Genomic DNA, 25,125 nt, shown 5'->3' with positions numbered 1-25,125 from the left:
CCAAGTAAGCCTTGTGAATCTCTAATTTGAGCTAAGAGGCTCACACTACCTTGGTAGCCTACTGCCCCTTACAAGTCCCAGAGTAGTTAACAACCAAACTAGAAAGCCCTGACTACATCAAAATTATGTAACAGCTGCTCCTTGGAACTAGCAGGTTCTAGACGCAAAGAACAACAATTTCCTGATTGAGGTTTACCGCAGAAACAATCTTAGGAAGAAAATCATTTTTAGTATGAAGTACAGCCTTATCCTTGTGAATTATTAAAAACGGAGAATCACAAGACAAGGTTGACATTTCAGAAACTCTCCTAGCTGAGGAGATTGCCAATAGGAAAAGTACTTTTCAAGATAAAAAATATATATCAACGGAATGCATCAGTTTAAAAGGAGGACCTTGTTATACCGAAAGCACTAAATTCAAATTCCAGAATGGAGAAATAGATCTCACAATATGCTTAAATTCTAACCAATGCCTGTCCAAAAATCTGATCAGGAAGATTAGCTAACTACCTATGAAAAACAGATAAAGCAGAAATGTTATCTTTAGGGAGCTAAGAGACAAACCCTTGTCAACGCCATCCTGTATAACCTAAGAATTCTGGGAATCCTAAAGGAATATCAAGAAAACCCTCGGGAAAAACACCACTCAATATGCCTTCCAAATTTTGTAAAAAAAAAATCTTCTGTGAGACAGGCTTTCTTGCCTGAGAAACCTCTATATCTCCAAACTAGGCTTTAATCTTCACACAATAAGCTTAAATATTTGAGATCCTGATAGTAAAAAGGCCCTTGAGCCAACATGTCTGGTCTCAGAGGAAGGAGCCATGGTAGGAGACGAGGACATCTGCACTAGATCAGCATCCCATGTTCTGTGGAGAGAGGCTGGAGCAATCAATATTACTGAAGCGTACTCCTGTTTGATCCAAGCAAACAAAACAGGAAACAGGTATGCTAGATGAAATTTGCATAAACATATCAAGGCATCTATCATGTGATCCTTTGGATCTTTTCGAAAATGTACAGATGGAGAGACCACTCTCCTAGATGGTCTGATTGATGGCTGAGATAATCCGCCTCCCAGTTGTTCATACCTGGTATGTGAACTGCAGATAGGGAGCAATGGTACCTATTTGCCCAAGACAGAGTCTGAGACACTTCCTGCATGGCTAGTAGACTCTAGATATCGATAAGATAGGGAAAGGGAAGCTAGTAGAGCCAAAAATTTGATTCTTTACCTTGGACTATATGGCAACGCCCAGGTGTAAGACTCTAGATATCCCCGATATTGTCCGTCTGGAAATGGATAAACTTTTCTTCCTTTAGTAGGAGTCAAGACTAAAGAGCACGAATAATCTTAGTTCCAGAATGTTGAATTGGTAACCTTGCCTCGAGAGAAGACCAGACTCCTTGCGCTCTTCGAGAATCCCAGACTGCCTCTAGCCTGGGAGACTGGCATCCGTCAGCACAAAAAACCCATGACTAACGAAGGAAGGATGCCCCAAAGATCAAAGAAAGACTTTGTGTCCACAAGAAAGATTGTCTTACAAAGAAATCCAAAGCAATCTGTTGTTCGAAGAAAAGATAATATAGACAATTGAAGGGTTCTCAAGTGAAGACGGCGAAAGGAACTGCGTCTGAAGCAACTACCATAAGACCCACCGCCTCCTTGCACCGAGTTACTGATGAAAATGGAACCCTTTGCAGGGAGAGACGCCCTCTGAATCTTTATTTTGCAAGGTTTCGTCAGAAACTACTGTAGATGCATAAAGATTTAGTTTATTATGATTCCTATAAATGCCACATTTGTTGCAGGATATAATAGGCTTATGAGTACATTGATTCTCCAACCATGGTCTTAAAGAAAGACAGAATCTTGTATGAGCAACAGCTAGTGACATGGAAGGGCCTTGTACTAGTATGTTGTCCAAATATAGAGCAAATGAAATGTCCTGAATCCTAATCACTACTAACATTGTACCCAAAACTTAAAGTGAAAAAGCATGGAGCCGTAGTTAGATTAAATAGGAGAGTGACAAACTGGCAGTGTTTGTCCAAATATGCAAACCTCAGGAACTGAAAGTGATCGTTGTGGATAGGGCTGTGCAGATATGCATCCTTGAGGTCTATAGTAACCATAAACTGACCCTTTTATAATGGGAACAATCCACACATTTTTACCCTTATTTCAAAGTGGAAATCCTAACAAACATGTTTAGGTCTGTTAATATAGGAGAGGACTGCAAGTCCCTTTGGACCATGAACAGATTGGAGTAACCCCTGAGGCGACACTGGTACTGGGATTAATTATTCCCATATCTTCCAAATCCTTATATAAAGGCTGCTGCCTCTGAGGGATTTTTGGGAACATGAGACAGGGCTGCTGATCAATGCAGAGGACTCTGCATCAAACAGAACAAAACTACCGATCTCATGAAGGACAAAAGGATTCAGTCCGGATATCCAAACAATTTTTTCCAGATGATTCTTAAAATATATAAACTTATAAATGAATGCAAACTTTATAAAGGTAATCTCTTATTTTACCGTATTTTATTCACTATGGGAGAAACTAGCGTTTTAAATTCCCAGCCACTGTTGATGTTTTCTATACAAGGTTTCTTAAAACAATGTTGCATCTTGAAGAAACTGCACAGACAGCTTCTAAAATGAAAACTGCACTCTTTAGGGAACATATTGAATGCAATCTCTTTTCCTATTAACCCTTGCAATACTAAGTGAAATATTAGTCTCCCCATAAATATATTAACCTCACTTGTATCCCTTATCCCTCACTATAACTTCATACCATGCATTAACCATTTCTGTACAGCAAATTAATAATCATATTTCTCAGGCTCAACGGAAACAAGGGGAAAAAATAGGCCCCACATTCCACGCTGTAGCGCTTATAGTAGTAGCAGAGAGAGAGAGTTAGAAGCAAAGGACACGCCGTTATTCAAGGTAATTTAAAATTTTTGTGTAATGGGTATGGAAAAAAACAGAAGTGGAATTAGTGTAAGACACATGACTCTAGGAGTGAATTTGATATGTAAGCTAAACTTTATGCATAATATTAGGTACCATAGGCAATAAAGTTTTCATTTTACAGGGCATAATACTAGTTGTTAAAACTGAATGGTATGAAATGGTTAACTTTACAGGTTTTCATGCAGTCTGATTACTTGCAACATTGTATAAACATTGTGTTACCAGTGACAGCACTGAGAATAAAATACGCTAAAATACTAAAATCGGGCAGATGCTCCTAATAAAAAACGATAAAATAAGAGATTACCCTTTATAAATCTGTGTATAACAAGCATCAGTATGTAATATATATGCATATACTAAAACATACTCCACAACGTTTGCAGCGTCGCGCTCTGCCTTATCCTCCACACACGCTGTCACGGCACACCGGAGCTCCAATGGGGAAAACATAATTTATGTAAGAACTTACCTGATAAATTCATTTCTTTCATATTAGCAAGAGTCCATGAGCTAGTGACGTATGGGATATACATTCCTACCAGGAGGGGCAAAGTTTCCCAAACCTTAAAATGCCTATAAATACACCCCTCACCACAACCACAATTCAGTTTAACGAATAGCCAAGAAGTGGGGTGATAAGAAAAAAGTGCGAAAGCATATAAAATAAGGAATTGGAATAATTGTGCTTTATACAAAAAAATCATAACCACCACAAAAAAGGGCGGGCCTCATGGACTCTTGCTAATATGAAAGAAATGAATTTATCAGGTAAGTTCTTACATAAATTATGTTTTCTTTCATGTAATTAGCAAGAGTCCATGAGCTAGTGACGTATGGGATAATGACTACCCAAGATGTGGATCTTTCCACGCAAGAGTCACTAGAGAGGGAGGGATAAAATAAAGCCAATTCCTGCTGAAAATAATCCACACCCAAAATAAAGTTTAATGAAAAACATAAACAGAAGATTCAAACTGAAACCGCTGCCTGAAGTACTTTTCTACCAAAAACTGCTTCAGAAGAAGAAAATACATCAAAATGGTAGAATTTAGTAAAAGTATGCAAAGAGGACAAATTTGCTGCTTTGCAAATCTGATCAACCGAAGCTTCATTCCTAAACGCCCAGGAAGTAGAAACTGACCTAGTAGAATGAGCTGTAATCCTTTGAGGCGGAGTTTTAGCCGACTCGACATAGGCATGATGAATTAAAGATTTCAACCAAGATGCCAAAGAAATGGCAGAAGCTTTCTGGCCTTTTCTAGAACCGGAAAAGATAACAAATAGACTAGAAGTCTTTCGGAAAGACTTAGTAGCTTCAACATAATATTTCAAAGCTCTAACAACATCCAAAGAATGCAACAATTTCTCCTTAGAATTCTTAGGATTAGGACATAATGAAGGAACCACAATTTCTCTACTAATGTTGTTGGAATTCACAACTTTAGGTAAAAATTCAAAAGAAGTTCGCAACACCGCCTTATCCTGATGAAAAATCAGAAAAGGAGACTCACAAGAAAGAGCAGATAATTCAGAGACTCTTCTGGCAGAAGAGATCGCCAAAAGGAACAAAACTTTCCAAGAAAATAATTTAATGCCCAATGAATGCATAGGTTCAAACGGAGGAGCTTGAAGAGCCCCCAGAACCAAATTCAAACTCCAAGGAGGAGAAATTGACTTAATGACAGGTTTTATACGAACCAAAGCTTGTACAAAACAATGAATATCAGGAAGATTAGCAATCTTTCTGTGAAAAAGAACAGAAAGAGCAGAGATTTGTCCTTTCAAAGAACTTGCGGATAAACCTTTATCTAAACCATCCTGAAGAAACTGTAAAATTCTCGGAATTCTAAAAGAATGCCAAGAAAAATGATGAGAAAGACACCAAGAAATATAAGTCTTTCAGACTCTATAATATATCTCTCTGGATACAGATTTACGAGCCTGTAACATACTATTAATCACAGAGTCAGAGAAACCTCTTTGACTAAGAATCAAGCGTTCAATCTCCATACCTTTAAATTTAAGGATTTGAGATCCTGATGGAAAAAAGGACCTTGCGACAGAAGGTCTGGTCTTAGCGGAAGACTCCACGGATGGCAAGAGGCCATCCGGACAAGATCCGCATACCAAAACCTGTGAGGCCATGCCGGAGCTATCAGCAGAACAAACGAGCATTCCTTCAGAATCTTGGAGATTACTCTTGGAAGAAGAACTAGAGGCGGAAAGATATAGGCAGGATGATACTTCCAAGGAAGTGATAATGCATCCACTGTTTCCGCCTGAGGATCCCGGGATCTGGACAGATACCTGGGAAGTTTCTTGTTTAGATGAGACGCCATCAGATCTATTTCTGGAAGCTCCCACATTTGAACAATCTGAAGAAATACCTCTGGGTGAAGAGACCATTTGCCCGGATGCAACGTTTGGCAACTGAGATAATCCGCTTCCCAATTGTCTATACCTGGGATATGAACCGCAGAGATTAGACAGGAGCTGGATTCCGCCCAAACCAGAATTCGAGATACTTCTTTCATAGCCAGAGGACTGTGAGTCCCTCCTTGATGATTGATGTATGCCACAGTTGTGACATTGTCTGTCTGAAAACAAATGAACGATTCTCTCTTCAGAAGAGGCCAAGACTGAAGAGCTCTGAAAATTGCACGGAGTTCCAAAAACATAATTTATGTAAGAACTTACCTGATAAATTCATTTCTTTCATATTAGCAAGAGTCCATGAGCTAGTGACGTATGGGATATACATTCCTACCAGGAGGGGCAAAGTTTCCCAAACCTCAAAATGCCTATAAATACACCCCTCACCACACCCACAATTCAGTTTAACGAATAGCCAAGAAGTGGGGTGATAAAAAAGTGCGAAAGCATATAAAATAAGGAATTGGAATAATTGTGCTTTATACAAAATCATAACCACCACAAAAAAAGGGCGGGCCTCATGGACTCTTGCTAATATGAAAGAAATGAATTTATCAGGTAAGTTCTTACATAAATTATGTTTTCTTTCATGTAATTAGCAAGAGTCCATGAGCTAGTGACGTATGGGATAATGACTACCCAAGATGTGGATCTTTCCACACAAGAGTCACTAGAGAGGGAGGGATAAAATAAAGACAGCCAATTCCTGCTGAAAATAATCCACACCCAAAATAAAGTTTAACGAAAAACATAAGCAGAAGATTCAAACTGAAACCGCTGCCTGAAGTACTTTTCTACCAAAAACTGCTTCAGAAGAAGAAAATACATCAAAATGGTAGAATTTAGTAAAAGTATGCAAAGAGGACCAAGTTGCTGCTTTGCAGATCTGGTCAACCGAAGCTTCATTCCTAAACGCCCAGGAAGTAGAAACTGACCTAGTAGAATGAGCTGTAATTCTCTGAGGCGGAGTTTTACCCGACTCAACATAGGCAAGATGAATTAAAGATTTCAACCAAGATGCCAAAGAAATGGCAGAAGCTTTCTGGCCTTTTCTAGAACCGGAAAAGATAACAAATAGACTAGAAGTCTTACGAAAAGATGTCGTAGCTTCAACATAATATTTCAAAGCTCTAACAACATCCAAAGAATGCAACGATTTCTCCTTAGAATTCTTAGGATTAGGACATAATGAAGGAACCACAATTTCTCTACTAATGTTGTTGGAATTCACAACTTTAGGTAAAAATTCAAAAGAAGTTCGCAACACCGCCTTATCCTGATGAAAAATCAGAAAAGGAGACTCACAAGAAAGAGCAGATAATTCAGAAACTCTTCTGGCAGAAGAGATGGCCAAAAGGAACAAAACTTTCCAAGAAAGTAATTTAATGTCCAATGAATGCATAGGTTCAAACGGAGGAGCTTGAAGAGCTCCCAGAACCAAATTCAAACTCCAAGGAGGAGAAATTGACTTAATGACAGGTTTTATACGAACCAAAGCTTGTACAAAACAACGAATATCAGGAAGAATAGCAATCTTTCTGTGAAAAAGAACAGAAAGAGCAGAGATTTGTCCTTTCAAAGAACTTGCGGACAAACCCTTATCTAAACCATCCTGAGGAAACTGTAAAATTCTCGGTATTCTAAAAGAATGCCAGGAAAAATGATGAGAAAAAGACACCAAGAAATATAAGTCTTCCAGACTCTATAATATATCTCTCGAGATACAGATTTACGAGCCTGTAACATAGTATTAATCACAGAGTCAGAGAAACCTCTTTGACCAAGAATCAAGCGTTCAATCTCCATACCTTTAAATTTAAGGATTTCAGATCCTGATGGAAAAAAGGACCTTGTGACAGAAGGTCTGGTCTTAACGGAAGAGTCCACGGTTGGCAAGAGGCCATCCGGACAAGATCCGCATACCAAAACCTGTGAGGCCATGCCGGAGCTACCAGCAGAACAAACGAGCATTCCTTCAGAATCTTGGAGATTACTCTTGGAAGAAGAACTAGAGGCGGAAAGATATAGGCAGGATGATACTTCCAAGGAAGTGATAATGCATCCACTGCCTCCGCCTGAGGATCCCGGGATCTGGACAGATACCTGGGAAGTTTCTTGTTTAGATGGGACGCCATCAGATCTATTTCTGGAAGTTCCCACATTTGAACAATCTGAAGAAATACCTCTGGGTGAAGAGACCATTCGCCTGGATGCAACGTTTGGCGACTGAGATAATCCGCTTCCCAATTGTCTACACCTGGGATATGAACCGCAGAGATTAGACAGGAGCTGGATTCCGCCCAAACCAAAATTCGAGATACTTCTTTCATAGCCAGAGGACTGTGAGTCCCTCCTTGATGATTGATGTATGCCACAGTTGTGACATTGTCTGTCTGAAAACAAATGAACGATTCTCTCTTCAGAAGAGGCCAAAACTGAAGAGCTCTGAAAATTGCACGGAGTTCCAAAATATTGATCGGTAATCTCACCTCCTGAGATTCCCAAACTCCTTGTGCCGTCAGAGATCCCCACACAGCTCCCCAACCTGTGAGACTTGCATCTGTTGAAATTACAGTCCAAGTCGGAAGCACAAAAGAAGCCCCCTGAATTAAACAATGGTGATCTGTCCACCACGTTAGAGAGTGTCGTACAATCGGTTTTAAAGATATTAATTGAGATATCTTTGTGTAATCCCTGCACCATTGAATCAGCATACAGAGCTGAAGAGGTCGCATGTGAAAACGAGCAAAGGGGATCGCGTCCGATGCAGCAGTCATAAGACCTAGAATTTCCATGCATAAGGCTACCGAAGGGAATGATTGTGACTGAAGGTTTCGACAAGCTGAAATCAATTTTAGACGTCTCTTGTCTGTCAAAGACAGAGTCATGGACACTGAATCTATCTGGAAACCCAGAAAGGTTACCCTTGTCTGAGGAATCAATGAACTTTTTAGTGAATTGATCCTCCAACCATGATCTTGAAGAAACAACACAAGTCGATTCGTATGAGATTCTGCTAAATGTAAAGACTGAGCAAGTACCAAGATATCGTCCAAATAAGGAAATACCACAATACCCTGTTCTCTGATTACAGACAGAAGGGCACCGAGAACCTTTGTAAAAATTCTTGGAGCTGTAGCTAGGCCAAACGGCAGAGCCACAAACTGGTAATGCTTGTCCAGAAAAGAGAATCTCAGGAACTGATAATGATCTGGATGAATCGGAATATGCAGATATGCATCCTGTAAATCTATTGTGGACATATAATGCCCTTGCTGAACAAAAGGCAAGATAGTCCTTACAGTTACCATTTTGAACCTTGGTATCCTTACATAACGATTCAATATTTTTAGATCCAGAACTGGTCTGAAGGAATTCTCCTTCTTTGGTACAATGAAGAGATTTGAATAAAACCCCATCCCCTGTTCCAGAACTGGAACTGGCATAATTACTCCAGCCAACTCTAGATCTGAAACACAATTCAGAAATGCTTGAGCTTTCACTGGATTTACTGGGACACGGGAAAGAAAAAATCTCTTTGCAGGAGGTCTCATCGTGAAACCAATTCTGTACCCTTCTGAAACAATGTTCTGAATCCAAAGATTGTGAACAGAATTGATCCAAATTTCTTTGAAACAACGTAACCTGCCCCCTACCAGCTGAGCTGGAATGAGGGCCACACCCTCATGTGGACTTAGAAGCTGGCTTTGCTTTTCTAGAAGGCTTGGATTTATTCCAAACTGAAACTGCTCCTGAGGATGAAGGATCAGGCTTTTGTTCTTTGTTGAAACGAAAGGAACGAAAACGATTATTAGCCCTGTTTTTACCCTTAGATTTTTTATCCTGTGGTAAAAAAGTTCCTTTCCCACCAGTAACAGTTGAGATAATAGAATCCAACTGAGAACCAAATAATTTGTTACACTGGAAAGAAATGGAAAGTAGAGTTGATTTAGAAGCCATATCAGCATTCCAAGTTTTAAGCCATAAAGCTCTTCTAGCTAAAATAGCTAGAGACATAAACCTGACATCAACTCTGATAATATCAAAAATGGCATCACAGATAAAATTATTAGCATGTTGAAGAAGAATAATAATATTATGAGAATCATGATCTGTTACTTGTTGCGCTAAAGTTTCCAACCAAAAAGTTGAAGCTGCAGCAACATCAGCCAATGATATAGCAGGTCTAAGAAGATTACCTGAACACAGATAAGCTTTTCTTAGAAAGGATTCAATTTTCCTATCTAAAGGATCCTTAAACGAAGTACCATCTGCCGTAGGAATAGTTGTACGTTTAGCAAGGGTAGAAATAGCCCCATCAACTCTAGGGATTTTGTCCCAAAATTCTAATCTGTCAGACGGCACAGGATATAATTGCTTAAAACGTTTAGAAGGAGTAAATGAATTACCCAATTTATCCCATTCTCTGGAAATTACTTCAGAAATAGCATTAGGAACAGGAAAAACTTCTGGAATAACCACAGGAGATTTAAAGACCTTATCTAAACGTTTAGAATTAGTATCAAGAGGACCAGAATCCTCAATTTCTAAAGCAATTAGTACTTCTTTAAATAAAGAACGAATAAATTCCATTTTAAATAAATATGAATATTTATCAGCATCAATCTCTGAAACAGAATCCTCTGAACCAGAAGAGTCATCAGAATCAGAATGATGATGTTCATTTAAAAATTAATCTGTATAAAGAGAAGTTTTAAAAGATTTTTTATGTTTACTAGAAGGAGGAATAACAGACATAGCTTTCTTGATGGATTCAGAAACAAAATCTCTTATGTTATCAGGAACATTCTGAACATTAGATGTTGATGGAACTGCAACAGGTAATGGTACATTACTAAAGGAAATAATCTGCATTAACAAGTTTGTCATGACAATTAATACAAACAACAGCTGGAGGAATAGCTACCAAAAGTTTACAGCAGATACACTTAGCTTTGGTAGTTCCAGCACCAGACAGCGATTTTCCTGAAGTATCTTCTGACTCAGATGCAACGTGAGACATCTTGCAATATGTAAGAGAAAAAACAACATATAAAGCAAAATTGATCAAATTCCTTAAATGACAGTTTCAGGAATGGGAAAAAATGCCAATGAACAAGCTTCTAGCAACCAGAAGCAAAGAAAAAATGAGACTTAAATAATGTGGAGACAAAAGCGACGCCCATATTTTTTAGCGCCAAATAAGACGCCCACATTATTTGGCGCCTAAATGCTTTTTGGCGCCAAAAATGACGCCACATCCGGAACGCCGACATCTTTGGCGCAAAAGAACGTCAAAAATGACGCAACTTCCGGCGACACGTATGACGCCGGAAACAGAAAAGATTTTTTGCGCCAAAAAAGTCTGCGCCAAGAATGACGCAATAAAATGAAGCATTTTCAGCCCCCGCGAGCCTAACAGCCCACAGGGAAAAAAAGTCAAATTTTTAAGGTAAGAAAAATAATTGATTCAAGTGCATTATCCCAAATATGAAACTGACTGTCTGAAAATAAGGAATGTTGAACATCCTGAGTCAAGGCAAATAAATGTTTGAATACATATATTTAGAACTTTATAAACAAAGTGCCCAACCATAGCTTAGAGTGTCACAGAAAATAAGACTTACTTACCCCAGGACACTCATCTACATGTTTGTAGAAAGCCAAACCAGTACTGAAACGAGAATCGGCAGAGGTAATGGTATATAAATAAGAGTATATCGTCGATCTAAAAAAGGGAGGTAAGAGATGAATCTCTACGACCGATAACAAAGAACATATGAAATAGACCCCGTAGAAGGAGATCACTGCATTCAAAATAGGCAATACTCTCCTCACATCCCTCTGACATTCACTGCACGCTGAGAGGAAAACCGGGCTCCAACCTGCTGCGGAGTGCATATCAACGTAGAATCTAGCACAAACTTACTTCACCACCTCCATAGGAGGCAAAGTTTGTAAAACTGAATTGTGGGTGTGGTGAGGGGTGTATTTATAGGCATTTTAAGGTTTGGGAAACTTTGCCCCTCCTGGTAGGAATGTATATCCCATACGTCACTAGCTCATGGACTCTTGCTAATTACATGAAAGAAATGACGTCACCAATTATCCCGGATATGCTTCTGAGAAAGTACTGCTCGTCTCACAGTACAGGTATGTAGATAGAATACATGAAGGTAACTCCCAGATAAAGATAAAAAAGAGCTTTATTCATCCAAAAAGGTAAAAACAGACAAAAGCATAGTCCATTCTGACACAGCTTTAACTACTAGTTATACAGTGAATAAGGACTGCTGGGATCCTGCTGCAGACATGTTTCGTGCTTGGATAGCACTTGTTCACTGCTTACAGGATACCCAGACTCCTCTGCGCTTAAATAGGGATTTTCTTAAAGATACATGTACCCTATTATAAACATCCTTATTGTTAACAACAATTCCATATGAGCTAGGTTACCAATATTAACTTATTTGTAACAATTACATCCTATTGTTCCTTTCTCTTCTTATTCATTTCATACTGATACATTCTTTTATAATGATGTTACATATTACTCTTTACTGTGTTTATAGACTATTTCCCTCAATGTTGTTACCGTATATTCTCAATGAATGTTCACAACCTAATATATACAGTTTTTCATACCTTTAACATATACTTATCTTTGAAAATAAGGATCATTTAAAAATACCTATATTAGGAAGAAGGGGAATCATTAAAGAAATAAAGGGGAATTTATCTATAACTAAACACACAGGTCAATATCTCTTCTAAAAATCAATCCATAGGGGGATAGAGGTACTTGCTGTAAAAATCCAAAAGACCTCTCTTAGGTCTAATTTTTCCTCTCTATTCCCCCCTCTCCTCCACTGTGGGACATGGTCTATTGCTTGGACAGATAGTAAGTTAGTATCAGAATTGTGATTATTTCTAAAGTGCCGTGCAATTGGAGTATCAGAATCCGGATCCTCAATGGATCTTACATGTGCTAGAAACCTATCCTTCAAGGATCTTTTAGTTTTTCCAATATACTGCTTTTGGCACCCCCTACAGGTTAACAAGTAAACTACATGTGTTGTAGTGCAATTAATGTAAAAACAGAATTTATGTTTACCTGATAAATTACTTTCTCCAACGGTGTGTCCGGTCCACGGCGTCATCCTTACTTGTGGGATATTCTCTTCCCCAACAGGAAATGGCAAAGAGCCCAGCAAAGCTGGTCACATGATCCCTCCTAGGCTCCGCCTACCCCAGTCATTCGACCGACGTTAAGGAGGAATATTTGCATAGGAGAAACCATATGGTACCGTGGTGACTGTAGTTAAAGAAAATAAATTATCAGACCTGATTAAAAAACCAGGGCGGGCCGTGGACCGGACACACCGTTGGAGAAAGTAATTTATCAGGTAAACATAAATTCTGTTTTCTCCAACATAGGTGTGTCCGGTCCACGGCGTCATCCTTACTTGTGGGAACCAATACCAAAGCTTTAGGACACGGATGAAGGGAGGGAGCAAATCAGGTCACCTAAATGGAAGGCACCACGGCTTGCAAAACCTTTCTCCCAAAAATAGCCTCAGAAGAAGCAAAAGTATCAAACTTGTAAAATTTGGTAAAAGTGTGCAGTGAAGACCAAGTCGCTGCCCTACATATCTGATCAACAGAAGCCTCGTTCTTGAAGGCCCATGTGGAAGCCACAGCCCTAGTGGAATGAGCTGTGATTCTTTCGGGAGGCTGCCGTCCGGCAGTCTCGTAAGCCAATCTGATGATGCTTTTAATCCAAAAAGAGAGAGAGGTAGAAGTTGCTTTTTGACCTCTCCTTTTACCGGAATAAACAACAAACAAGGAAGATGTTTGTCTAAAATCCTTTGTAGCATCTAAATAGAATTTTAGAGCGCGAACAACATCCAAATTGTGCAACAAACGTTCCTTCTTTGAAACTGGTTTCGGACACAGAGAAGGTACGATAATCTCCTGGTTAATGTTTTTGTTAGAAACAACTTTTGGAAGAAAACCAGGTTTAGTACGTAAAACCACCTTATCTGCATGGAACACCAGATAAGGAGGAGAACACTGCAGAGCAGATAATTCTGAAACTCTTCTGGCAGAAGAAATTGCAACTAAAAACAAAACTTTCCAAGATAATAATTTAATATCAACGGAATGCAAGGGTTCAAACGGAACCCCCTGAAGAACTGAAAGAACTAAATTGAGACTCCAAGGAGGAGTCAAAGGTTTGTAAACAGGCTTAATTCTAACCAGAGCCTGAACAAAAGCTTGAACATCTGGCACAGCAGCCAGTTTTTTGTGAAGTAACACCGACAAGGCAGAAATCTGTCCCTTCAGGGAACTTGCAGATAATCCTTTTTCCAATCCTTCTTGAAGGAAGGATAGGATCCTAGGAATCTTAACCTTGTCCCAAGGGAATCCTTTAGATTCACACCAACAGATATATTTTTTCCAAATTTTGTGGTAAATCTTTCTAGTTACAGGCTTTCTGGCCTGAACAAGAGTATCGATAACAGAATCTGAGAACCCTCGCTTCGATAAAATCAAGCGTTCAATCTCCAAGCAGTCAGCTGGAGTGAAACCAGATTCGGATGTTCGAACGGACCCTGAACAAGAAGGTCTCGTCTCAAAGGTAGCTTCCAAGGTGGAGCCGATGACATATTCACCAGATCTGCATACCAAGTCCTGCGTGGCCACGCAGGAGCTATCAAGATCACCGACGCCCTCTCCTGATTGATCCTGGCTACCAGCCTGGGGATGAGAGGAAAGGGCGGGAACACATAAGCTAGTTTGAAGGTCCAAGGTGCTACTAGTGCATCCACTAGAGCCGCCTTGGGATCCCTGGATCTGGACCCGTAGCAAGGAACTTTGAAGTTCTGACGAGAGGCCATCAGATCCATGTCTGGAATGCCCCACAGCTGAGTGACTTGGGCAAAGATTTCCGGATGGAGTTCCCACTCCCCCGGATGCAATGTCTGACGACTCAGAAATCCGCTTCCCAATTTTCCACTCCTGGGATGTGGATAGCAGACAGGTGGCAGGAGTGAGACTCCGCCCATAGAATGATTTTGGTCACTTCTTCCATCGCTAGGGAACTCCTTGTTCCCCCCTGATGGTTGATGTACGCAACAGTTGTCATGTTGTCTGATTGAAACCGTATGAACTTGGCCCTCGCTAGCTGAGGCCAAGCCTTGAGAGCATTGAATATCGCTCTCAGTTCCAGAATATTTATCGGTAGAAGAGATTCTTCCCGAGACCAAAGACCCTGAGCTTTCAGGGATCCCCAGACCGCGCCCCAGCCCATCAGACTGGCGTCGGTCGTGACAATGACCCACTCTGGTCTGCGGAATGTCATCCCTTGTGACAGGTTGTCCAGGGACAGCCACCAACGGAGTGAGTCTCTGGTCCTCTGATTTACTTGTATCTTCGGAGACAAGTCTGTATAGTCCCCATTCCACTGACTGAGCATGCACAGTTGTAATGGTCTTAGATGAATGCGCGCAAAAGGAACTATGTCCATTGCCGCTACCATCAACCCGATCACTTCCATGCACTGAGCTATGGAAGGAAGAGGAACGGAATGAAGTATCCGACAAGAGTCTAGAAGTTTTGTTTTTCTGGCCTCTGTTAGAAAAATCCTCATTTCTAAGGAGTCTATAATTGTTCCCAAGAAGGGAACCCTTGTTGACGGGGATAGAGAACTCTTTTCCACGTTCACTTTCCATCCGTGAGATCTGAGAAAGGCCAGGACGATGTCCGTGTGAGCCTTTGCTTGAGGAAGGGACGACGCTTGAATCAAAATGTCGTCCAAGTAAGGTACTACAGCAATGCCCCTTGGTCTTAGCACAGCTAGAAGGGACCCTAGTACCTTTGTGAAAATCCTTGGAGCAGTGGCTAATCCGAAAGGAAGCGCCACGAACTGGTAATGTTTGTCCAGGAATGCGAACCTTAGGAACCGATGATGTTCCTTGTGGATAGGAATATGTAGATACGCATCCTTTAAATCCACCGTGGTCATGAATTGACCTTCCTGGATGGAAGGAAGAATAGTTCGAATGGTTTCCATCTTGAACGATGGAACCTTGAGAAACTTGTTTAAGATCTTGAGATCTAAGATTGGTCTGAACGTTCCCTCTTTTTTGGGAACTATGAACAGATTGGAGTAGAACCCCATCCCTTGTTCTCTTAATGGAACAGGATGAATCACTCCCATTTTTAACAGGTCTTCTACACAATGTAAGAATGCCTGTCTTTTTATGTGGTCTGAAGACAACTGAGACCTGTGGAACCTCCCCCTTGGGGGAAGTCCCTTGAATTCCAGAAGATAACCTTGGGAGACTATTTCTAGCGCCCAAGGATCCAGAACATCTCTTGCCCAAGCCTGAGCGAAGAGAGAGAGTCTGCCCCCCACCAGATCCGGTCCCGGATCGGGGGCCAACATTTCATGCAGTCTTGGTAGCAGTGGCAGGTTTCTTGGCCTGCTTTCCTTTGTTCCAGCCTTGCATTGGTCTCCAAGCTGGCTTGGCTTGAGAAGGATTACCCTCTTGCTTAGAGGACGTAGCACCTTGGGCTGGTCCGTTTCTACGAAAGGGACGAAAATTAGGTTTATTTTTTGCCTTGAAAGGCCGATCCTGAGGAAGGGCGTGGCCCTTACCCCCAGTGATATCAGAGATAATCTCTTTCAAGTCAGGGCCAAACAGCGTTTTCCCCTTGAAAGGAATGTTAAGTAGCTTGTTCTTGGAAGACGCATCAGCCGACCAAGATTTCAACCAAAGCGCTCTGCGCGCCACAATAGCAAACCCAGAATTCTTAGCCGCTAACCTAGCCAATTGCAAAGTGGCGTCGAGGGTGAAAGAATTAGCCAATTTGAGAGCATTGATTCTGTCCATAATCTCCTCATAAGGAGGAGAATCACTATCGACCGCCTTTATCAGCTCATCGAACCAGAAACATGCGGCTGTAGCGACAGGGACAATGCATGAAATTGGTTGTAGAAGGTAACCCTGCTGAACAAACATCTTTTTAAGCAAACCTTCTAATTTTTTCTCTATAGGATCTTTGAAAGCACAACTATCCTCTATGGGTATAGTGGTGCGTTTGTTTAAAGTGGAAACCGCTCCCTCGACCTTGGGGACTGTCTGCCATAAGTCCTTTCTGGGGTCGACCATAGGAAACAATTTTTTAAATATGGGGGGAGGGACGAAAGGAATACCTGGCCTCTCCCATTCTTTATTAACAATGTCCGCCACCCGCTTGGGTATAGGAAAAGCTTCTGGGAGCCCCGGCACCTCTAGGAACTTGTCCATTTTACATAGTTTCTCTGGGATGACCAACTTGTCACAATCATCCAGAGTGGATAATACCTCCTTAAGCAGAATGCGGAGATGTTCCAACTTAAATTTAAATGCAATCACATCAGGTTCAGCCTGTTGAGAAATGTTCCCTGAATCAGTAATTTCTCCCTCAGACAAAACCTCCCTGGCCCCATCAGACTGGGTTAGGGGCCCTTCAGAGATATTAATATCAGCGTCGTCATGCTCTTCAGTATCTAAAACAGAGCAGCCGCGCTTACGCTGACAAGTGTTTATTTTGGCTAAAATGTTTTTGACAGAATTATCCATTACAGCCGTTAATTGTTGCATAGTAAGGAGTATTGGCGCGCTAGATGTACTAGGGGCCTCCTGAGTGGGCAAGACTCGTGTAGACGAAGGAGGGAATGATGCAGTACCATGCTTACTCCCCTCACTTGAGGAATCATCTTGGGCATCATTGTCATTATCACATAAATCACATTTATTTAAATGAATAGGAATTCTGGCTTCCCCACATTCAGAACACAGTCTATCTGGTAGTTCAGACATGTTAAACAGGCATAAACTTGATAACAAAGTACAAAAACGTTTTAAAATAAAACCGTTACTGTCACTTTAAATTGTAAACTGAACACACTTTATTACTGCAATTGCGAAAAAACATGAAGGAATTGTTCAAAATTTATCAAATTTTCACCACAGTGTCTTAAAGCCTTAAAAGTATTGCACACCAAATTTGGAAGCTTTAACCCTTAAAATAACGGAACCGGAGCCGTTTTAAACTTTAACCCCTTTACAGTCCCTGGTATCTGCTTTGCTGAGACCCAACCAAGCCCAAAGGGGAATACGATACCAAATGACGCCTTCAGAAAGTCTTTTCTAAGTATCAGAGCTCCTCTCACATGCGACTGCATGCCATGCCTCTCAAAAACAAGTGCGCCACACCGGCGCGAAAATGAGGCTCTGCTTATGCTTTGGGAAAGCCCCTAAGGAATAAGGTGTCTAATACAGTGCCTGCCGATATTATTATATCAAAATACCCAGATAAAATGATTCCTCAAGGCTAAATATGTGTTAATAATGAATCGATTTAGCCCAGAAAAAGTCTACAGTCTTAATAAGCCCTTGTGAAGCCCTTATTTACGATCGTAATAAACATGGCTTACCGGATCCCATAGGGAAAATGACAGCTTCCAGCATTACATCGTCTTGTTAGAATGTGTCATACCTCAAGCAGCAAGAGACTGCACACTGTTCCCCCAACTGAAGTTAATTGCTCTCAACAGTCCTGTGTGGAACAGCCATGGATTTTAGTTACGGTTGCTAAAATCATTTTCCTCATACAAACAGAAATCTTCATCTCTTTTCTGTTTCTGAGTAAATAGTACATACCAGCACTATTTCAAAATAACAAACTCTTGATTGAATAATAAAAACTACAGTTAAACACTAAAAAACTCTAAGCCATCTCCGTGGAGATGTTGCCTGTACAACGGCAAAGAGAATGACTGGGGTAGGCGGAGCCTAGGAGGGATCATGTGACCAGCTTTGCTGGGCTCTTTGCCATTTCCTGTTGGGGAAGAGAATATCCCACAAGTAAGGATGACGCCGTGGACCGGACACACCTATGTTGGAGAAAGTTTATTTTGTGTGTTTTGTTTGTAGTAGTTGAAATAAATGTGTCACCTTCTATTACATGATCACAGGTCTTACAGATTTTCTTCCTGCATTTAAAAAAGCCTTTTCGTTGTTTTAGCCAGCAAGTATTGCCTGACCTTTTTGAGCAATCTGAAGGTGACACATGATTTCCAATCGTTTTTCGTTTCCTCGAGATGTAATCACAACCCTCCCTTACAATATCCTTTAGTCCTGGATCTGTTTGTAATATGGGAATATTACGTCTTATAATATTACAAATTTCCGTATACTCCATACTATACGTTGTAATAAATTTAGGCTTACACTTTGTATTAGTGCTATGTTGTCTCTTGTGTTTGTCTTTATGCAACAATAGTGTGTCTCTTGGTATTACATCAACCTCACTACGTGCCTTTTTGAGAATATTACTATCATAGCCTCTACTCATTAGCCTTTCTGTTATAATGTCTGCCTGTTTATTGCAATCTTCAGGTCTAGAACAATTTCGTTTAGCTTGAATATATTGTCCTTTCGGTATACCATGTACTGTATGACGTGGATGGCTGGAATTAAATTCAAGAATAGTATTTCCTGATGTTTGTTTCCTAAATAAATTTGTTTCGATTGAACCTGAACTCACTGAAATACTAATGTCTAAAAAACATATTTGAGTTGCATTTTGTTCCCCTACAAAGGTTATACCACATTGGTTCATATTTAGGTAGTTACAAAAGTTCTCTACTTCATGTTCATTGCTGTCGATGATAAAAATCAGGTCATCTATGAACCTGGCGTAGAGTATGATATTATCCTTGAGGGGGTTCCCATCTTTCAAGACGTGGAACCGCTCCCACCATCCCATAAAGAGATTGGAGTAACAGGGGGCAAATTTTGCCCCCATAGCGGTTCCACGCCTCTGGAGATAGAAACCCCCCTCAAACATGAAAAAGTTGTGTGTCAGTAAGTATTCTATTGAATACAAAATGAATTGTTTGGTATTATCATCATAATTACTTTGATTTTCCAACACATACTCTATCGCTTTAAGGCCTTGTTGGTGAGTTATAGATGTATATAGGGAAGTCACGTCTGCTACCAGAAATCTATAACTTGGTTTCCATTCAATATTATTTAGTTTTAACAATAGGTCAGTGGTATCTCTGATATAGCTGGGTAATTTGTTGACTAAGGGTTGTAGATATTTATCCATAAGATCTGACAGGGGTTCATTAAGTGAATTAATGCCCACTATAATGGGGCGTCCTGGGGGATTTTCCATACTATTATGGATTTTAGGGAAGTAGAGGAATATAGGAATAGTAGTATTCTCAGATATTAATGCTTCCTCCATTGTTGTTGTTATTACATTATTATATCTGGCCTTTTTTACAATTTCACTTAGAATTTCCTTATATTTTATAGTTGGATTTTCCTTTAGTCTACCATATACCTCACTGTCTTGAAACTGTCGTTTTGCCTCAGCTATATAATCTGACCTATTTAGTATTACGACATTCCCTCCCATGTCTGAGGGACGTACAATAATTCTATCATCGCTAGAAATATTGTTCAGTGCTTCCTTCTCTTTGAGTGTCATGTTATGTTTACATTTTTTAGTTTTTTCACTGAGCTCCCTGAGCTGTCGTTCTACTACCTTTTGAAAGGTCTCCACAGGGTGAGTTCTAGAATTTACAGGGTAAAAGTTGCTCCGTTTTCTAAACTTGGAAAAATCCAAGTCCCTCTCCTTAATGAGATTTTCCCCTGTTCTTGTATCTAATAACTCCTGTAGATCTATTACTGAACATTCTTCAGAGAATGTTAAACCTTCCCCAGTAATTGTGAAAGTTGCAATTTCTGTCTCCCTTTGCACCTCCACAGCATACGCAAAATGTTTACGCAATATCAGTTTTCTGACAAATCTGTTCACATTCAACACAGTGTTGAATAAATTAAAATTTCACCATCTGTTAACAATACATCAGACAAGTTCAATACATCATTATTCATGCATATTTCTTTTTGTGTGCTTCTGATCTCGTTACATAGACCCTTTGTTGTTCCTTCTTCTTCTTGTCTTGTTTTTTGTATTTCAATTTTTCTTCCTTTCCCCCTTTTTCCTCGGTGTGTTTTTTTCTTCCTGGATTTTGAGTCCTTGACTGTCCGTTTTTTGACTGTGTTTCTTTTGATCCTTCAAAGGCAGCCTGTAATACTGTGGGTTCTTCATCCTCTATATTTGTTTCTCCTTCAGATGACTCTACCTCATATTCTGTATCAGAGAATGTGACTTGTTTGGTCTTCTTATTCAGATTCTTAAACCATCTTCTCCCACCTTTCTTAGATTCTCTTCCAAAGTTATCCATTGTATCCCACCTGTACACATTGTGATGATCATAATCATGTTTATCACGATTCATTTTTCTGGACTTGAACTCCCATAGTTCTTGGCGGAATGCTATCATGCTTTTTTCAAAATTCTTATCATAGAGTTTGAACTCAGGATCCTTCTGCATAGCCTTTAATCTTTCCTGTATGGCTTTCATTTCTTCTAGTAATTCCTTCCTCTGCTTTTGTTTAAATTCTATTAGTAGCTCGATAAGCGCGAAAGAGCAAGTGTCCAGAATGATGTTCCATTTATTGATAAATTCTGTATCTAGTACTCTGAATGAAGGGAATTTGCATACACGTAAGCCTCTAGGTATTCTTTTGTTATGCTTAATAAATTAGAAAAGATTTTATGTCTAATTCCAGCTTTATATCCCTTTTTCTCAAGGAATCTATATAAAAAAAAGAGGCTATCAAGTGTATGCACTATTTCCTCCTCTGTCTCATATGTTGGTAAAGCATATGATTCCTCATCACTCCCATCCATGGTTAATAACTTGATTGTTAATCTCTATGGTCCCATTATAGTCAAATTTCCTCCGTCTCAGAACTAGAGTCAGTTAGTTTATGTCACATATGTTAATGATCGATTTTCAACACACAGGTAAAGCCATAATCATCATAGCGGTTTCACAACTTGAGGTAATGATTTAAGGTAACCAACGTTCATAAATGAACCACTGTGTTAGTAGTCAGCTGTGTCAGTAAATCATAATAGATTTAATATATGAGTAAATCTGTTTGTCTGTAATATTATACATTTAGTATTGCACATATATGCTCTCCATATTGGGTGATATCATTGCTGTACAACTCCACATATAATACCGCATGTACTATCATATGATCTGTGTATCGGGAGATAACTTACCCCACACTCCTCTTCAGCCGTCTCTTCCAAAAGCGTGCTCTTCAAGTGTGAGGTTTCCGTTAGGCTGCATGCGCTGCTTGACAATCTCTGTTCCACACTCCACAGCGTTTGCAGGGTTGCGCTCTGCCTTATCCTCCACACACGCTGTCACGGCACACCGGAGATCCAATGGGGGAATGACGTCACCAATTATCCCGGATATGCTTCTGAGAAAGTACTGCTCGTCTCACAGTACAGGTATGTAGATAGAATACATGAAGGTAACTCCCAGATAAAGATAAAAAAGAGCTTTATTCATCCAAAAAGGTAAAAACAGACAAAAGCATAGTCCATTCTGACACAGCTTTAACTACTAGTTATACAGTGAATAAGGACTGCTGGGATCCTGCTGCAGACATGTTTCGTGCTTGGATAGCACTTGTTCACTGCTTACAGGATACCCAGACTCCTCTGCCCTTAAATAGGGATTTTCTTAAAGATACATGTACCCTATTATAAACATCCTTATTGTTAACAACAATTCCATATGAGCTAGGTTACCAATATTAACTTATTTGTAACAATTACATCCTATTGTTCCTTTCTCTTCTTATTCATTTCATACTGATACATTCTTTTATAATGATGTTAAATATTACTCTTTACTGTGTTTATAGACTATTTCCCTCAATGTTGTTACCGTATATTCTCAATGAATGTTCACAACCTAATATATACAGTTTTTCATACCCATAAATATATTAACCTCACTTGTATCCCTTATCCCTCACTATAACTTCATACCATGCATTAACCATTTCTGTACAGCAAATTACTAATCATATTTCTCAGGCTCAACGGAAACAAGGGGAAAAAATAGGCCCCACATTCCATGCTGTAGCGCTTATAGTAGTAGCAGAGAGAGAGAGTTAGAAGCAAAGGACACGTCGTTATTCAAGGTAATTTAAAATTTTTGTGTAATGGGTATGGAAAAAAACAGAAGTGAAATTAGTGTAAGACACATGACTCTAGGAGTGAATTTGATATGTAAGCTAAACTTTATGCATAATACTAGGTACCGTAGGCAATAAAGTTTTCATTTTACAGGGCATAATACTAGTTGTTAAAACTGAATGGTATGAAATGGTTAACTTTACAGGTTTTCATGCAGTCTGATAACTTGCAACATTGTATAAACATTGTGTTACCAGTGACAGCACTGAGAATAAAATACGCTAAAATACTAAAATCGGGCAGATGCTCCTAATAAAAAACGATAAAATAAGAGATTACCCTTTATAAATCTGTGTATAACAAGCATCAGTATGTAATATATATGCATATACTAAAACATACACACATATTTAGCCTGTCTTGTGGTCTTACTAACTAGATAAGCACCACATGTAGACTAACAGTTACACAGTAGACACTTGTAAATCCATGTCCAAAAGAAGCAGACTATACATACATATAAAGTGAATACCCAATGTTTATTGTTAATTGAAATAATCATGATCAATGTTCAGTATCTGCATGATAAAAGGTATGTACATAGATAGAAATTATACAGTTAAGACAGGGTTTTGCAGACTAAACACTCGCTCTTCTATGGAGCATAGACATAACGTTCATAATAATCTGGAATGGATAAGCGTCCCAAATGTGCCCCTGGATGTGTAGCTTAGCTGTGAACTGCGGTGCTGAGAGACCTGTGGTATAAGGTATATTAAGTGTTCACCCTGGTAAATGTTCCCTCTCGCAACTCCTGTACGGACTAGGTGACAGACAGTGTACATCTGAAACAATCCTGTGTTTATACTGAAAATATAAACCTACCACTGCATATTCGCCTATATGTATAGAGAAAAGAAATCCGTACCTTGAATGCTTATAATCCAGTCTGGACACAAAAAAACTTAAGTCTCCCATAAGCCTACCGCAACACAATATAAATTCTGTGTATCTTTGGACTCCAAGAAAGGGGGGTGTGACATCTGGTGTATTGCATCCAATCCACTGGTACGTCAGAGAACACCAAGTTAAAAGCATGTTGCTGGCTATGATTACGGGATACTCCCGAAACGCGTAAGCCGCTGTGCTGCGCTTCTCGCTGATTTTTGTATTGGTGGCTTGGTATACTTTTAAATAGGTTACAATAAATGCTAATTTTTATGTATTAAGAGCGTGTTAATATCCTTTCCATTGCACATACATAGAAATTACCCATATAAAAAAAAGGAAATTTATGCTTACCTGATAAATTTATTTCTTTTACGATATGACGAGTCCACGGATTTCATCCTTACTTATGGGATTACGCCTCCTGATCAGCAGGAAGTGGCAAGGAGCACCACAGCAGAGCTGTATATATAGCTCCTCCCTTCCCTCCCACTCCAGTCATTCGACCGAAGTTAGGAAGAGAAAGTAAAAGCCAAAGGTGCAGAGGTGACTGAAGTTTAACAAAAATAAATACCTGTCTTAGAAATGACAGGGTGGGCCGTGGATTCGTCATATCGTAAAAGAAATAAATTTATCATCAGGTAAGCATAAATTTCCTTTTCTTTTACAAGAAATGACGAGTCCACGGATTTCATCCTTACTTATGGGATACAATACCAAAGCTATAGGACACGGATGAAAGGGAGGGACAAGACAGGAACCTAAACGGAAGGCACCACTGCTTGAAGAACCTTTCTCCCAAAACCAGCCTCAGAAGAAGCAAAAGTATCAAATTTGGAAAAAGTGTCAAGAAAGAACCAAGTTGCAGCCTTGCAAATCTGTTCAACAGAAGCATCGTTTTTAAATGCCCATGAGGAAGCCACAGCCCTAGTAGAATGAGCCGTAATTCTTTCAGGAGGCTGCTGTCCAGCAGTCTCAAATGCCAGACGGATGATACTCTTCAGCCAAAAAGAAAGAGAGCTAGCCGTAGCTTTTTGGCCCCTACGTTTTACAGACAAAACAACAAATAATGAAGATGATTGACGAAAATCCTTAGTCGCCTGCAAGTAAAACTTCAGGGCACGGACCACGTCCACGTTATGCAACAGACGCTCCTTCTTAGAAGAAGAATTAGGACATAAAGAAGGAACAACAATTTCCTGATTAATAACATAATTTATGTTTACCTGATAAATTACTTTCTCCAACGGTGTGTCCGGTCCACGGCGTCATCCTTACTTGTGGGATATTCTCTTCCCCAACAGGAAATGGCAAAGAGCCCAGCAAAGCTGGTCACATGATCCCTCCTAGGCTCCGCCTTCCCCAGTCATTCGACCGACGTAAAGGAGGAATATTTGCATAGGAGAAATCATATGATACCGTGGTGACTGTAGTTAAAGAAAATAAATTATCAGACCTGATTAAAAAACCAGGGCGGGCCGTGGACCGGACACACCGTTGGAGAAAGTAATTTATCAGGAAAACATAAATTCTGTTTTCTCCAACATAGGTGTGTCCGGTCCACGGCGTCATCCTTACTTGTGGGAACCAATACCAAAGCTTTAGGAC

General features: G+C 39.8%; 1 protein-coding gene across 1 annotated transcript in view; it reads right to left on the bottom strand.

Moving 5' to 3' along the window:
• The window catches only part of EXD1 (exonuclease 3'-5' domain containing 1), a 594,484-nt gene that overhangs the window by 429,606 nt on the left and 139,753 nt on the right, over window positions 1-25,125 (bottom strand). Inside the window, exons 6-7 of the mRNA XM_053711728.1 lie at window positions 20,426-21,041; window positions 19,839-20,253 (exon numbers count right to left, since the gene is read on the bottom strand). Coding sequence (XP_053567703.1) covers window positions 19,839-20,253; window positions 20,426-21,041 — 1,031 coding nt within the window. The remainder of the gene's footprint in view (window positions 1-19,838; window positions 20,254-20,425; window positions 21,042-25,125) is intronic.

Source organism: Bombina bombina, chromosome 1 (genome assembly GCF_027579735.1).
Source record: "Bombina bombina isolate aBomBom1 chromosome 1, aBomBom1.pri, whole genome shotgun sequence".
Lineage (NCBI taxonomy): Eukaryota > Metazoa > Chordata > Amphibia > Anura > Bombinatoridae > Bombina > Bombina bombina.
This window is presented reverse-complemented; position numbering and strand designations above follow the sequence as displayed.